The 16,504-nt window shown below is 44.0% G+C and overlaps 1 protein-coding gene and 1 pseudogene across 1 annotated transcript; both read right to left on the bottom strand.

Annotated features, from left to right (window-relative positions):
* Positions 1-212: 212 nt before the first annotated feature.
* Positions 213-1,337, bottom strand: LOC140075978 (uncharacterized). The gene has a single exon (XM_072122460.1). The coding sequence runs from the start codon at positions 1,254-1,256 to the stop codon at positions 390-392; it is 867 nt and encodes a 288-aa protein (XP_071978561.1). The 5' UTR covers positions 1,257-1,337; the 3' UTR covers positions 213-389.
* A 10,859-nt stretch (positions 1,338-12,196) lies between these two features.
* Positions 12,197-15,826, bottom strand: LOC140076179 (uncharacterized; annotated as a pseudogene).
* Between the last annotated feature and the right edge of the window lie 678 nt (positions 15,827-16,504).

Here is a 16,504-nt window from a genome sequence, read left to right as displayed (position 1 = left end):
TGCTGAGATAAACAAGTATTTCATCTCCTACCAACCATTAAGAGCTCCGGCTCCTACAGACCAGTTATTAAAATATGGATGAAATACACAATGACTCGTGGGGCATCCGTGATCCTGAGGAAGGTGAGAGATGAGCCTAAAACTACCGGGTAGGAACTTGTAGCAGCTGGGACCACAGTCACCATGAAAGAAGTAAATGGCTTCTCCCCTGTGTGGCTTCTCCCTAGTGTGGCTTCTCTTCTGTATAAAAAGCTCTAAATGAAAGTTGCATTTTTGTGACATTCTAAATATCATCAAGAACATGAAAATGGTTTTTCAGCTGTGTGAATTCTCTGGTGTTGTAACAGATTTCTTTTCTCAGCAAAGCATTTCCCACAATCTGAACACAACTATGGCTTCTCGCCTGTGTGCATTCTACGATGTGCAGCAAGACTTGATTTGCGAGCGAAACATTTTCCACATTCAGAGCATGAAAATGGCTTCTCCCCTGTGTGAATTCTCTCATGGTTAACAAGGGCTGATTTCAGAATAAAACATTTCCCACATTCTGAACATGAAAACGGCTTCTCCCCTGTGTGAATTTTCTTATGGAATTCAAGACTTTTCTTTATAGAAAAACATTTACCACATATGACACATGAAAATGGCTTCTCTCCTGTGTGAATTCTCTGATGTATTACAAGTTCATATTTCAAGCTAAAACTTTTACCACATTCGGGGCATGAAAATGGCTTCTCCCCTGTGTGAATTCTCTGATGGTATAAAAGTTCTGATTTTAGCCTAAAACATTTACAACATTCGGGACATGAAAATGGCTTCTCCCCTGTGTGAATTTTCTGATGGCTAACAAGGCTTGATTTCGCAATAAAAGATTTTCCACATTCTGAACATGAAAATGGCTTTTCCCCTGTGTGAGTTCTCTGATGGTTTACAAAATCTTTTTTCCACCTGAAACATTTACCACATTCGGGACATGAAAATGGCTTCTCTCCTGTGTGAATTCTCTGATGGTTTACAAAATCTTCTTTCAACCTAAAACATTTACCACATTCGGGACATGAAAATGGCTTCTCTCCTGTGTGAATTCTCTGATGGATAACAAGGCTTGATTTCACAGTAAAAGATTTTCTACATTCTGAACATGAAAATGGCTTCTCTCCTGTGTGAGTTCTCTGATGGCTTACAAGTTCTCTTTTAGTAGTAAAACATTTACCACATTCTGAACATGAAAATGGCTTCTCCCCTGTGTGAATCATTTGGTGTAGTATAAGATGTGCGTTACTGGGAAAACATCTGCTGCATTCAGAGCATGAAAATGACTTCTCCCCTGTGTGAATTCTCTGGTGTCTATAAAGATCTTTTTAATCTATAAAACCTTTGCCACATTCTAAACATGAATGTCGCTTCTCCCCCGTGTGAATTCTCTCGTGTTTACAAAGATTTCTTTTCTCTTTAAAACCTTTCCCACATACTAAACATAGATATGGCTTCTCTCCCGTGAGAGTTCTCTCATGTCTAATAAGTAATGATTTAAACTTGAAACATTTGACACAATCTGAACATGAAAATGTCTTCTGCCCAGTGGAAGCTCTTAGTTGTCCGTCTCCTCTTCCTCTTAGTCTGGGATGTATCAGAACAGAAGCCCAATGTAATAGGATCAGATGATGGGTCATTGCTGGGAAGGGCGGAGGGTAAATCCGTTTTTCTGGCGCCATTTTTATATGTATCTTGTGTAATCTCACAATCATCTGCTGTGATATCTGTAGACATCAGATGTTCCTCTGAGCTCTGGGCGATGGCATCTGCCGGGAATAACAGGATCAGTGATTATTACGCTGATAAAATCTCTAATGATAATAATATTTTATACAAGTAGTGGAGACTTGTCCCATGTTGGGCAGAAGAGAAGAGCGGAGAAATCCGGCCGTGGCTTTCTGAGACTGAGTATGTTTGATGGTGGAGCTTTGGAGAATACGAGTTCTCCTCGTCAGACATGATCTTATCCATAATACAGAAAACTCACAACATTTATAGATTTAAGGGAAAGAGGAAGGAAAGAATTGGAGTATAAATTGTTGCAGAGATTGACCCCGACCTCTGACCTGGAGGCCACGAGCAGATAAGAGCCAGCGCTCGCTTGTCGTGCCTCAGCTTTAGTTTATTACCTTCCTGTTGTATATAAGTTGTCTGTGTATATACCATTCAGGTGTCTTCTAGGTTGTTTAAGATCCTTTGATGACGACTATATTATACATATCTTTATAAAAAGCTAAAATCTGTCTTGTCCAACATCTCAGTTTTCAGTGTAAATTGTGTAAATTCTACATTTTTATTTATCCTTATGTCCCAAGGTATGTTCTTAGTCAGCCTATACTACACCCCTACACCCCTGCACCCCTATACCTCTACATCCCTGCACCCCTATACCTCTACATCCCTGCACCCCAATAACTCTACATCCCTGCACCCCTATACCTCTACATCCCTGCACCCCTATACCTCTACATCCCTGCACCCCAATAACTCTACATCCCTGCACCCATATACCTCTACATCCCTGCACCCCTATACCTCTACATCCCTGCACCCCTATACCTCTACATCCCTGCACCTGCCCCCCTATACCTCTACATCCCTGCGCCCCTATACCTCTACATCCCTGCGCCCCTATACCTCTACATCCCTGCACCCCTATACCTCTACATCCCTGCACCCCTATACCTCTACATCTCTGCACCCCTATACCTCTACATCCCTGCCCCCCTATACCTCTGCATCCCTGCACCCCAATACCTCTACATCCCTGCACCCTTATATCTCTACATCCCTGCCCCCCTATACCTCTGCATCCTTGCACCCCTATACCTCTACATCCCTGCACCCCTATACCTCTACATCCCTCACCCCTATACCTCTACATCCCTGCACCCCTATACCTCTACATCCCTGCCCCCCTATACCTCTGCATCCCTGCACCCCAATACCTCTACATCCCTGCACCCTTACACCTCTACATCCCTGCACCGTTATACCTCTATATCCCTGCACCCCTATACCTCTACATCCCTGCACCCCTATACCTCTACATCCCTGCACCCTTATACCTCTACATCCCTGCACCCCTATACCTCTACATCCCTGCACCCCTATACCTCTACATCCTTGCACCCCTATACCTCTACATCCCTGCACCCCTATACCTCTACATCCCTCACCCCTATACCTCTACATCCCTGCACCCCTATACCTCTACATCCCTGCCCCCTATACCTCTGCATCCCTGCACCCCAATACCTCTACATCCCTGCACCCTTATACCTCTACATCCCTGCACCGTTATACCTCTACATCCCTGCACCCCTATACCTCTACATCCCTCACCCCTATACCTCTCCATCACTGCACCCCTATACCTCTACATCCCTGCCCCCCTATACCTCTACATCCCTGCACCCCTATACCTCTACATCCCTCACCCCTATACCTCTACATCCCTGCACCCCTATACCTCTACATCCCTGCCCCCTATACCTCTGCATCCCTGCACCCCAATACCTCTACATCCCTGCACCCTTATACCTCTACATCCCTGCACCGTTATACCTCTACATCCCTGCACCCCTATACCTCTACATCCCTCACCCCTATACCTCTCCATCACTGCACCCCTATACCTCTACATCCCTGCACCCCTATACCTCTACATCCCTGCCCCCTATACCTCTGCATCCCTGCACCCCAATACCTCTACATCCCTGCACCCTTATACCTCTACATCCCTGCACCGTTATACCTCTACATCCCTGCACCCCTATACCTCTACATCCCTCACCCCTATACCTCTCCATCACTGCACCCCTATACCTCTACATCCCTGCCCCCCTATACCTCTACATCCCTGCACCCTTATACCTCTACATCCCTGCACCCCTATACCTCTACATCCCTGCCCCCCTATACCTCTACATCCCTGCACCCTTATACCTCTACATCCCTGCACCCCTATACCTCTACATCCCTGCACCCCTATACCTCTACATCCATGCACCCTTATACCTCTACATCCCTGCACCCCTATACCTCTACATCCCTGCACCCCTAAACCTCTACATCCCTGCACCCCTATACCTCTACATCCCTGACCCCTATATCTCTACATCCCTGCACCCCTATACCTCTACATCCCTGCTCCCCTATACCTCTACATCCCTTCACCCCTATACCTCTACATCCCTGCACCCCTGTCCATCTACATCCCTGCCCCCTATACCTCTACATCCCTGCACCCCTATCCATCTACATCCCTGCACCCCTATCCATCTACATCCCTGCCCCCTATACCTCTACATCCTTGCACCCCTATCCCTCTACATCCCTGACCCCTATATCTCTACATCCCGGCACCCCTATACCTCTACATCCCTGCACCCCTATACCTCTATTGAAGAGCGGTGAGTGACGTCCATTTCTCTAACTTCTCGTTACTCGATTGCCTGTGCCATCTATGTGCCTAAGGACAGGAGCTCCACCATATTCAGATTGGGCCCCTACACGCATATGTTTTTCTCCATCTCAGGAACTTGAACACAGTTTATATTTTGCAAGACACGGAGTGGTGCCACTGGAATCTCTAGAGACTGTTACAGATCTATTATCTGGCTCATAACCCTGAAAACACAACCACCAATCAGGTTCTAGGACACATTTTGGGGAAGAGGAAAGAAAGGAGAACAGAAGAGGAATCAGTTCTATAAAGTAATGAATGATAAGTCCATCAGTACTCACCATCCCGAGGGTCCCCGACCCCAGCGTCATGTCCTCCTTCCCAGGCTCCCTCCTCCTCCTCCTCCTCCGCCTCTTCTTCCTCCACCTTGGGGATCATCTTCTCCTCACTGTCACTTCCATCCATGTTAAACTTTGCTACGGGGAAATAAATAAGGACATCAATATCTCATGTAAAATATTTCCATCCAGAGATACATAAATTTCTGGTGAAGAATAAGAATTTCTATAAGAAAAGCCCCTGGTAAAACATCTACACACCATTCAGTCTATAGATACAAACATAGATCTGCTCCGTGTCCAGTCAGGGTCTCAGTCCAAGCTCCTCCAGGTTCTTCCTCCAAGAAGTTCTCCTCATGTGAGTCCTGCTTGGGTCTCTTATACCCCTTGGTCTGCCCCTCTGGGAGATGTCCCACCCTAATGGTGAGAGAACTTCCTCCCATGTAAATGAAGGGCGTCGGTGCCACTTCCTAATCAGCCGGGCCCAGCACTTGTGACGCCCTCATTGTTCTCCTTTGTTCTGGGTTTATCATCCCCTCCTCAGACAACTGTGAGCAGGATGTGTCTTTCTCATGGAGCTCAATAACTTCATTTACAAGTGTTTACTAGGCCGAATGTCTCTGTGTGACTCCCATCCTCCACCTTAGAGAATGTGAGACCAAAAAGAGAGATGTTCCACAAAGAAGTTTTTTACAAATATAAAAAGATTTTTATTATTGATTGGAAACAATCTAAAACGACATGTATAGAAATGTGTATACATACACACAACAAAGATAAATGGACAACTGTGCCCAGGTAGAATATACCCTGACACTAGACAGCATGGGCTAATTTTGTATATGGTGTTAAATTGTAATACTTATGAACCACATGATAAACATCAAATGTCGGATATTCATGTGGACACAGATGAGGAACATGCATCAAGCCTACAATTGTTTAGTCACAAAGTAAAGAAACAGTGGATACATGAAGGAACATGGCTATAGACAACAATGTAAAGTGCAAAAGTGCAAAAGTCTGTCCTCACCCATGGTATAAGTGGGCCACACGCTGACCCCTTAGAGAATGTGTATAAGGGATGGTTATTGTTGTCTCTTCCCCTGGTTCTAGGCCTTTCCCATTGTTTCTGTGAGAGTATCGGTCACATCTTACACTTTCATGAATATAAATCTATGTATCTGATATTTATACATCACCACAGCTTCCATATTGTTCTCTAAAGACAATTTACCCCCTGTTAGAGATTTTTATCTGGGTCTCATAACCCCCATTGCATGGTGATTTTCAAATTAAATATTTCATGGGTCCTGGTACCAGGAGGAGAGAACAAACCCAAGACGCAGACATTGCCTTTAACTGCACTCACATCACACTCTTTATTTCAAAAACCACAGTCATATATCAAAACAGAAAAAGCTGAATTGGGGGGAGTGAAGAAGGAGATAAGAATACTGTAATGCTATTGGCCATAATGAATTTACCAGCACATTCTCGGTAAAGGGTGATAGGCCTTGTTCACAGACATGTTTATCTACAGAATGTACAGAGAATGTCCCCAGAATCCAAACATTTATGATAAGAAGGAGAACATACCGAAGGTCAATCATCTCTCACATGTGCCAAGGAGAAACCTTTACAGGCAGGTTACACAAAAATGGCTGAATCATGACATTAGCGTGACAATGGTCAGCGAACATGTCCACTGTATCTAAAATGGCGGACAGTACGCAAGATGGCGTCCGAAACCAGTGCGGTCTCCTTAACACCCCCAGATCAGATATCATTGTGTCTGTGCCAGTTTTTCTGTCTTTGGATCGTGCACGTGTATGTATGAAGTGTTTGCGCCATTTTTGTATCGCGGCTGCACTTTGTCCAACACTTAATAAATCTTTGCACCTATAGAGGTGGGTTGTGCTTAGTCGCAGTTTGCGGCACATTTATTACTACGACTCAGCGCTGTATAATGAAAGTGCACAACCCCCCCCCCCCATGTCTGTTACATCATCTAATCTACTCGTTGTGTTACTCAAACATTTCTATCCAGACGCTTATTCTCTGCCATTTCCCATAAACCCCAATAACTTTATACATCACAGAAGTAACATACAAGCCTCACAGATTCTTACAGCTAAAAATACATGACACATATGACACACAGGTTTTTTTTAACCCTGCCAAATACATTTTTGCATTTTAACTTAAATTTTTGGGTGCCGGAGTCTCCACCTGTACATGGACTACATCTTATTGTCCTATTCCTGAGTTGCCATTTTCCCAGAGCCGCCATGACAGTTTCTTCGTAGAAGGATCACACCGGGAACTGCTGAGCTGTGGCTTCACTATTGTAGTTTTTATCTACTATTGTTTTTGCTTATATCCCATACTGTACAGAGACAGCTAAGAGACGATTACACACCACAGACGGGTGGATACTGCTAGGACCGAACTGTGACCAAACTTTTCTGGTTTTCACTGAATAAAACCATTTGACTTCCCCTTCGGTTGCTGTACAATTGGGCAGCGGGAGATTCATTACATGAAATGTGAATGTGCAGCTGGTAAAACCTCTTACACTGTTACCTAGAACTTTCAACCAGAAAAGCCTGACTGTCCATAATGTAATAAGTCGTAATGTCGTAAAACTTCCACTTATAAGAGAGGAAACCAGTTACAGTGTAAACATTATGTCCTGGAGGGTTGTCGTCTGGCCGAGGCTATTTCACACCCCGTGGTATAGAGATTATCTGTCTGGTGTACTGTGGCCTAGGCCGGACTATACATGGGATCATGTTAGAGGGGTATATTCTGCCCTGGAGGGGTATAGTTTGGCCTGGGCAATTCCATCCCTAAAGATATACCTTGGTCTGGGTTATCTAATACAAAGAGTTTCCATGGCCCGGCACACGGGATTTATGTCCTGGATTGTGGAGACTCTATTAATGGAATAAGCTGATCCTGTGCAGTGAGAGAAACACAGGAACCACTTCTATTATCTACTCACAGGGGTATTACATACAAATGCTAAGTACCTCTGGGTCAGACTCTACCCAGGTTTAACCCGGGACAGGGCTACTTTATGGTCTGTAATATCACGGCTTTACTAAGTGAAATTCCACAAGGGATAAATGTCTCCAGATGTTTCATATTTGATGTTTGTAGAAACCTAATGGAATATTGACTTTCGCCTCAAAGTTTCCCCTTGTACAATCCCCATGTTCTGTACTCACTCAATGTTTTATTAATGTATCTTATTAATTGCATGAGATCTTCTCATCAGACGCAGTAAGATGGTAGAGAGAGAAATTATTACATGGGATGTTGACGATGTTGATATTCCAGGAGCGGAGTCCTTCTAACATAAATGTAAGTAACACTGTGGGGCTTATTTACTATGGGTTCGCGCTACTCACTTTCATTGGACTTTGTACCGTTTTTGGGGATTGCACGGCAGTTTTTTAACAGGTGTCTGCACTGGGATTGTGTCGCACAGGATCGAATTGTGGCGTAGCTGCGCTGGTCTCCATGCGACAAATATTGGGGGGCATGCTGTCTAACATCTGAGCCCTGGATTCAACTTTTAAATTGTGTCGCAATACAATACACTTTCTGTGAACTTCGCGGACCAGGTAAGTAATTGAGCCCCTTTGTAGTAGGATATTCCCTTATTCCGGAAAGTCATTTCCAGGACATGGCAGTCACATGACCCTGGGAGCCGTCACGTCTGCAGGGATTTGCTTTTCCTATTGTTCAGGATGTTGAATTACACATTCATCCTTGTAAACACTTGTCAATGAAGTTTCCCTTACAAAGATGCCTTATTAATTGGGGGAGGGGAGGATGATCCCATAACAAAGGACAAAAATACTCAGCCTCAAAGCAGCACCAACTCCCTTCATTTACATAAGGGAAGTTCTTTCACCATTAGGGTGTAACATCTCCAGGAGGGGATAGACTGCAGGGACTTGTAAACTAAGCCAAACCTGCCTATTGACCTCCGGGTAACCGAATAAAACCCATGAATAACAGATGGAGTCTCTTTTTTTGTATTGGGTGTGGGTAGGCCACAGCATTTATTAATTTTCTAACTGAAAAGTAACTAATTAACATATTTTAATTAAAGAGCAAGAGGAATTGTAATAAAAAAATAAGACATGCTCGCCTGAGTCCTTTTAGTTCTATGAAAAAACAACCTTCACCTGAATGGCGGCTGCAGAACAACAGCTGACACTTGAGTAACTTCCCCTCACCTTAGGCATGTCTAACTCCGCCAAGGAGCAGCCAATAAGCCCCTAGTGCCGGCTGTGACCCCCCCACACTGCCTAATGCGATGGCCCTCTCAGCCAACTCTTGCAAGCCAACCAGAAAAATATCCAGACCAATTGGTTCCGATGGACTCCGTCACCAAAGAGCAGGTGCCTATTATCCCCTTCTAACTCCGAGGGGCGAAAGACTACACCACCCAGAGAAGTGACGTGCCTGGAGACACAAATATTAAGGATCCTACGTGCCCGCTCAATAGCATCATAATGCCGAGCACCTTTCCAGTGATAGCGGGGAATAATCTCCGACCAGGCCAGAGTGACGGAGTTGAAATAACTAGGGAAACGGGCAAAATCCTCCTTAATCGGGGAAATGAGCTCTCCTAGCTTTACCCGACCTAAATCATTGCCCCCGCAAGGACAATAATGATCACGTCAGCTTGGTGATTCCGGTTGACCTGCACTTCCTCTGGAAAAACTTGAGTTCACCGCATGCTGTGAACGCCACGCTAATGCACTTGAACTTCCTTTAGCCCTAAACCCCGGCCGCAAGGGTGGACGGCCGCTCTCTGCTCGGCCCAATGAATAAAGGAATGGCCAATGATACAAACGTGTTTTTGGGGCCCTGGAACATCAGTAAACAGATTGGTTTTTTAAAAATTTATAATCTAATTTTATTACTTTCTTCTAACTTAATTATAAATTAAATAAGCATAGATATGTGTAACTGACGATTTAATCAAAAGGGAAAGCTATAGGAAAGGGTGAAGGTCTGGGAGGATATAAGACTTAAAACAGTCTGATTTCCACCGGCCCAGCCTTTTTATGGATTCCTGGCTCATTCTGCATGAGTGCGCCGTGGTCCCAGCACCAATACAGAAGGAATGAGGGCCGAATTCTTTTGGGTTTATACCTAAGAACAGCAGGGATTTTTTGAAAACTGCACTGAATTGATAATGAGATGATGGGAATCCGGGGGCGTGGATAAGAAAATTTCGACCCGCCGGGCGACCACGTTCGTAATTATAGATCAAGGAAATGGGGCACAGATTGGCCCCCCAAAAAAGAGGTGAAAACCAAGAGCCCATACTGAAAAAAATTAGTTTTGGAGTGACGAATACAAACTTTGACTTAGTTGTGTTTTACGATTGCGTCGTTGCTTTAAATAATGAATCCTTAAAACCATCCGGACAGATAATATCTAAAAAGTAGATATATAAAAATAGAAATTAAATGAAAAAATAGGGGAAGGGACACTGGTCTCCGGGAATCGTGGGAAGACTTTTCACGTTTTCAGCCTTTTAAGATTTGTTTTAATAGGAAATCTTTAGTTATATTGGGACGGTTATGTAATTTTAGCATAAAGGACAAGCCGGCCAAACTACTTTCTGCCTTATTAAACGAGGCGCCCTGTTGTCTAATTTGCAATAGCCAATTTAACTAATTATTCAAAAGTTGGGACCTCTCCGCGGGTAATGTACCTCCAGAGAAAGACAACCAATGTGACCAAGACACGGAATACTTCTGCCATGTAGCTGCCGATATGGAAGTCCTTATCAGGTGTGCAAACTGTTCTCTACCAGGCTCCATAACAATTGGGGGCATGCAATCCCAGACTCGTCCGCTCACCCGTAAAGTTCTTTGAACGCCTGAAATTGTGCACGAGACAAGGCATTTGCCGTGCCTTTTGAAAATTCAGGGACATACCTGGCCAGGAGCCACATGTTGGATTGAAGGCAGCGCAAAACCATGTGACGTAGCAGCGCGAGTACGGCATAAGATGAGGATGAGAGATTATTTACGACGTGTACTAGTGAGGTGTCATTCGACCAAAATCTAATTCTGGTATTAGCCAATTTAGAGCCCCAAATTTCAAAAGCTACAACTAATGGGGAGGGACATAAAAGGGTGCAATTTGTAAGTAATTCCTGTTTTCAGCCAAGATGAAGGCCAGGCATCGCTGCACCAGGAATTGTGCCAAATGGTGGCAAAGCCGTCGTTGGCGGAGGCTGCGGTGAATAAATTCAGGGAACAACTGTCCGTTTCTGCATCGTGTAGGATACCGGAATCATTAATATCCTGCAAGAATACACGCTAAACTTGCAAATCATGTGTCATGGGGCTGGTAATCCTGATGAAATGGTTAGGGTAAAGCGTGCCTTTTATGGCTAATGAAAGGCGGCAAGAGAAACCGCGGCCGATGGAAATAACTCTACATGTCACATTGAGCAGCGCCCAGGAGGACCTGGAATTGGTGGAGGGTGGCTTTCTTTTTACTGAGCATGCAATCAATCTCCTGGCGTAGGAGGAAAATCTCCTCGACTGGTAATCTAAAAGTCATTTTATAAGTGTCAAGCTTGAAATTTGAACTGGACCGACAGTCTTGTCAGTAGACAAAGGAACCCCAATGTACTCTATGAGTGCTGTAAACTGCGCGGCAGGGAGCAGCAAGTATCGGAATCCCTCTGCCCGACAAACAAAAAATCGTCCAGGCAATGGGTCATTGATTCATTTACTGATTGGTGGGGTCTTAGTGATGGGACCCCCACAGATCATGAGAACAGGGGTCTGATGTACCCCCGAGATGAGCGGAGCAGCTGATCGCACAAGTGCACCCCCCCCATTCCTCTCTATGGAGCTGACGGAGATTGCCAAGCGCCGTACTCAGCGATCTCTATCAGCTCCATAGATATGAAGGGGCCGCCCCATCCACTTACTACAACCAGACACCCCTTTAATGTGAACATTGAGAGATAGAACATGAAAAAATCTATTCCAGAAATCACATTGTATAAAATTTATTTGCATTCTGCTGAGATAAACAAGTATTTGATCTCCTACCAACCATTAAGAGCTCTGGCTCCTACAGAGCAGTTATTAAAATATGGATGAAATACACAATGACTTGTGGGGCATCCATGATCCTGAGGAAGGTGAGAGATCAGCCTAAAACTACCGGGTAGGAACTTGTAGCAGCTGGGGCCACAGTCACCATGAAAGAAGTGCATGGCTTCTCCCCTGTGTGGCTTCTCCCTAGTATGGCTTCTCTTCTGTATAAAAAGCTCTAAATGAAAGTTACATTTTTGTGACATTCTAAATATCATTTTTCCCCCTCAATGTTAATGCTCTGTATATTTTCTATAAAATATTTAAGAATATGAAAATGGTTTTTCAGCTGTGTGAATTCTCTGGTGTTGTAACAGATTTCTTTTCTCAGCAAAGCTTTTCCCACAATCTGAACAAAACTATGGCTTCTCGCCTGTGTGCATTCTATGATGTGCAGCAAGATTTGATTTGTGAGCGAAACATTTTCCACATTCAGAGCATGAAAATGGCTTCTCCCCTGTGTGAATTCTCTGATGGTTAACAAGGGCTGATTTCAGAATAAAACATTTCCCACATTCTGAACATGAAAATGGCTTCTCCTCTGTGTGAATTCTCTGATGGTTAACAAGGGCTGATTTCAGAATAAAACATTTCCCACATTCTGAACATGAAAATGGCTTCTCCTCTGTGTGAATTCTCTGATGGTTAACCCCTTCACGCTAAGTCACTGCGCTCCGTGGCGGATATATCCGCCACGGCGCTTATGCCGGCTCGGCTCTGGATCAGAGCCGAACCGGCATCGGGAGACACGGGGTGCCGGCTGTAACTAATAGCCGGCACCCCAGTGTAACACCCGGGATCGGAGTTGTCTCCGATCGCGGGTGCTTAACCCGTTAAATGCCGCGGTCAGCGCGACCGCGGCATCTAACATGCATCTGGGGGATCTTTCCCCCATGATCGGCCCCCCCGAACCGTTTTCGGGGTGCGCCGATCGTTGCTATAGTAACTCTGGGGTCCGATCTGGACCCCAGAGTTACCTGCAAGAACTGCCAGTAAGATGGCGTCTGTGACGTCATCTTACTGGCACAGTGCCAGCCTATGCAAGTGTATAGGCTGACACTGATAATACTCTGCAATACATGAGTATTGCAGAATATTATCATGAAGAAGCAATCAGATGATTGCTTCTTCATGTCCCATGGTATAAAAGTTAAAAAGTTAAAAAAAAAAAGTTATTCAATAAAAAAATAAAGTCATAAATCACTAAAAATGCCCCAAACCCCCAAAACATATAAAGAGACATATAACTCAAAAAAAAGTCTAAATCATAACACAAACCCCACATATATAGTATCACCGCGTCCGTAACAACCCGTAGAATAAAAGTAAATCATTATTGAACCCCCACGATAAACGCCGTAAAAAAAAACTGCTATAAACCTTCCAAAAATTATGATTTTTACCTTTTCAATCCCACAAAAAATGCTATAAAATGCGATCAAAAAACCATATGTACTCAGACATAATACTGTTGCAAAGTACAACATGTCCCGCAAAAAACAAGCCATCAACTAGCTCCGTAGCCAAAAATGTAACAATGTTATGCCACTTGGAAGACGGCAGTACATAAATGATAGATTTTTCCCCACATTAGGGTTTTGTTTGACAAATTTAGTAAAACGTAAGAAAATATATTCATGTCTGGTATCCCAGTAATCGTATCAACCCATAGAATAAAGATACCATGATTATTAGTCTATACGGTGAACACCAAAAAAAAAAAAGTAAAAAATCCAGTACAGAATTGATGCTTTTCTACTCCTGCCCTCAAAAAAAGTTCCTAAATTTTCAACAATAGGTGATACCAACCCCAAAATGGTAACAATGGAAAAAGCATCTCGTCCCGCAAAAAAAATGCCGTCACATGGCCCCAATAACGCAAAAGCGAACATTTTATAGCCTTCAAAAGGGGCCAATGAGGAAACTAAAATCCTGGCAGCTGCAGCGCCCTCCTTCCCTTCTGCACCTCACTGTGCCCCCATAACACAAGTCACAGCCACATGTGGGGGGTCTTTGTACTCAGGAGAAATTGCAGAACAAATTGTATGGTGGGTTTTCTCTTTTTATATTTTGGAAATGTGTAAATTTTAGTGCTAAATGAACGTATAAGGGAACAATATGACCATTCTAAATTTCACCTCCATTTTGATTCAATTACTATGAAGATCTCAAGGGGTTAACAATCTTCGTAAAAGCGGTTTCTGATAGCTTGAGGGGTGCAGATTTGAAAATGGGTTGGTTATATGGGGGGTTTTGATGCTAAATATGTAAAATTTCATTCAAAACTGTATTTATCCCCAAAATAGTCAATTCTAAAAATCCGGAAAAGCGATATTCTATTTGTAAGCCGCGTGACATCAAAATAAATTATCCAGACTTTTCAAAAATTATGAAAATGTAAAGTAGACAAATGGGAAATGTTATTCAGCAACTTATTTAGGTGGTAAATCTATCTGCCTGAAAACGCAATGATTTAGAATTTCGAAAATGGCAAATTTTTCAAAAAATTTATCATATTTTCTTTTTTTTTGTAAATAAACGCAAAACTTATCAGCCAAAATTTACCACTAAAATGAAGTACAACATGTGGGGAAAAAACAATCTCATCGCTTTGATAAGTAACAGTGTTCAAAAGTTATAACCATATAAAGAGACGCAAGTCAGAATCCAAAAAATCGGGCTGAGCCTTAAGCTACAAAATGGCTGCGTCCTTAAGGGGTTAACAAGGCCTGATTTCAGAATAAAACATTTCCCACATTCTGAACATGAAAATGGCTTCTCCCCTGTGTGAGTTCTCTGATGGTTAACAAGGCCTGATTTCAGAATAAAACATTTCCCACATTCTGAACATGAAAATGGCTTCTCCCCTGTGTGAATTCTCTGATGGTTTACAGGTTCTCCTTTAGTAGTAAAACATTTCCCACATTCGGGACATGAAAATGGCTTCTCTCCTGTGTGAATTTTCTGGTGGTTTACAAGTTCTGCTTTTGTCCTAAAACATTTATCACATTCTGAACATGAAAATGGCTTCTCTCCCGTGTGAATTCTGGGATGGCTTACAAGATCTGCTTTAGTAGTAAAACATTTCTCACATTCTAAACATGAAAATGGCTTCTCCCCTGTGTGAGTTCTTTGGTGTCGTATAAGATCTGCTTTATTAGCAAAACATCTGCCACATTCAGAGCATGAAAATGGCTTCTCCCCTGTGTGAATTCTCTGGTGTCTATAAAGATCTTTTTTCTCTGTAAAACCTTTGCCACATTCTGAACATGAATGTCGCTTCTCCCCCGTGTGAATTCTCTCATGTTTACCAAGATCTCTTTTCTCGGTAAAACCTTTTCCACATTCTAAACATCGATATGGCTTCTCTCCTGTGTGAATTCTCTCATGTCTGATAAGTAATGATTTAAACCTGAAACATTTGACACATTCTGAACAAGAAAATGTCTTCTGCCCAGCGGAAGCTCTAGGTTGTCCGTCTCCTCTTTGGCGGCTTCTTTTCTTCCTCTTAGTCTGGGATGTATCAGAACAGAAGCCCAATGTAATAGGATCAGATGATGGGTCATTGCTGGGAAGGGCAGAGGGTAAATCCGTTTTTCTGGCGCCATTTTTATATGTATCTTGTGTAATCTCACAATCATCTGCTGTGATATCTGTAGACATCAGATGTTCCTCTGAGCTCTGGGCGATGGCATCTGCCGGGAATAACAGGATCAGTGATTATTACGCTGATAAAATCTCTAATGATAATAATATTTTATACAAGTAGTGGAGACTTGTCCCATGTTGGGCAGAGAGAGGAGAAGAGCGGAGAAATCAGGCCATGGATTTTTGGAGACTGAGTATGTTTGATGGTGGAGCTTTGGAGAATACGAGTTCTCCTCGTCAGACATGATCTTATTAGAGATGAGCGAGTATACTCGTCCGAGCTTGATGCTCGTTCGAGTATTAAGGTAATCGAAACGGCTCGTTGTTCGGGCGAGTATTTCCCCTGCTCGAGATCGAGCATTTAATTAAAAAAACACAGTGAAGAACAATGAAGAATAGAATAAAAACAGTGAACACAGGATCATTTAAGTGAAAAACACAGTGAAAAACACAGTGAAGAATAGATTACAGATTTTCGGCACATCTGCTTACTTGTCGGAAGATATGGCGGAACGGTGCAAACAAAATACTATGTGAAGAACACATTGAAGCACAGGCAGCGCAGGCACGGACACATCGGGGCAGCCGTAGGCACGGAGACATCGGGGCAGCGGCAGGCACGGAGACAGCGGGACAGCGGCAGCACGGAGACACTGGGGCAGCGGCAGGCACGGAGACACCGGGGTAGCGGCAGGCACGGAGACACCGGGGCAGCGGCAGGCACGGAGACACCGGGGAAGCGGCAGGCAAGGAGACACCGGGGGAGCGGCAGGCACGGAGACACCCGGGCAGCGGCAGGCAAGGAGACACCGGGGGAGCGGCAGGCATGGAGATACCGGGGCAGCGGCGGGCACGGAGACAGCGGGGGAGTGGCGGGCACGTAGACACCGGGGCAGCGGCGGGCACGGAGACAGCGGGGCAGC

This window comes from Engystomops pustulosus, chromosome 8 (assembly GCF_040894005.1).
Source record: "Engystomops pustulosus chromosome 8, aEngPut4.maternal, whole genome shotgun sequence".
NCBI classification, from domain to species: domain Eukaryota; kingdom Metazoa; phylum Chordata; class Amphibia; order Anura; family Leptodactylidae; genus Engystomops; species Engystomops pustulosus.
This window is presented reverse-complemented; position numbering and strand designations above follow the sequence as displayed.

Coding starts and splice junctions, on each gene's coding strand:
- LOC140075978 (XM_072122460.1), bottom strand. CDS start 1,256: ATGATTCACACAGGGGAGAAGCCATTTTCATGTTCAGAATGTGGTAAA.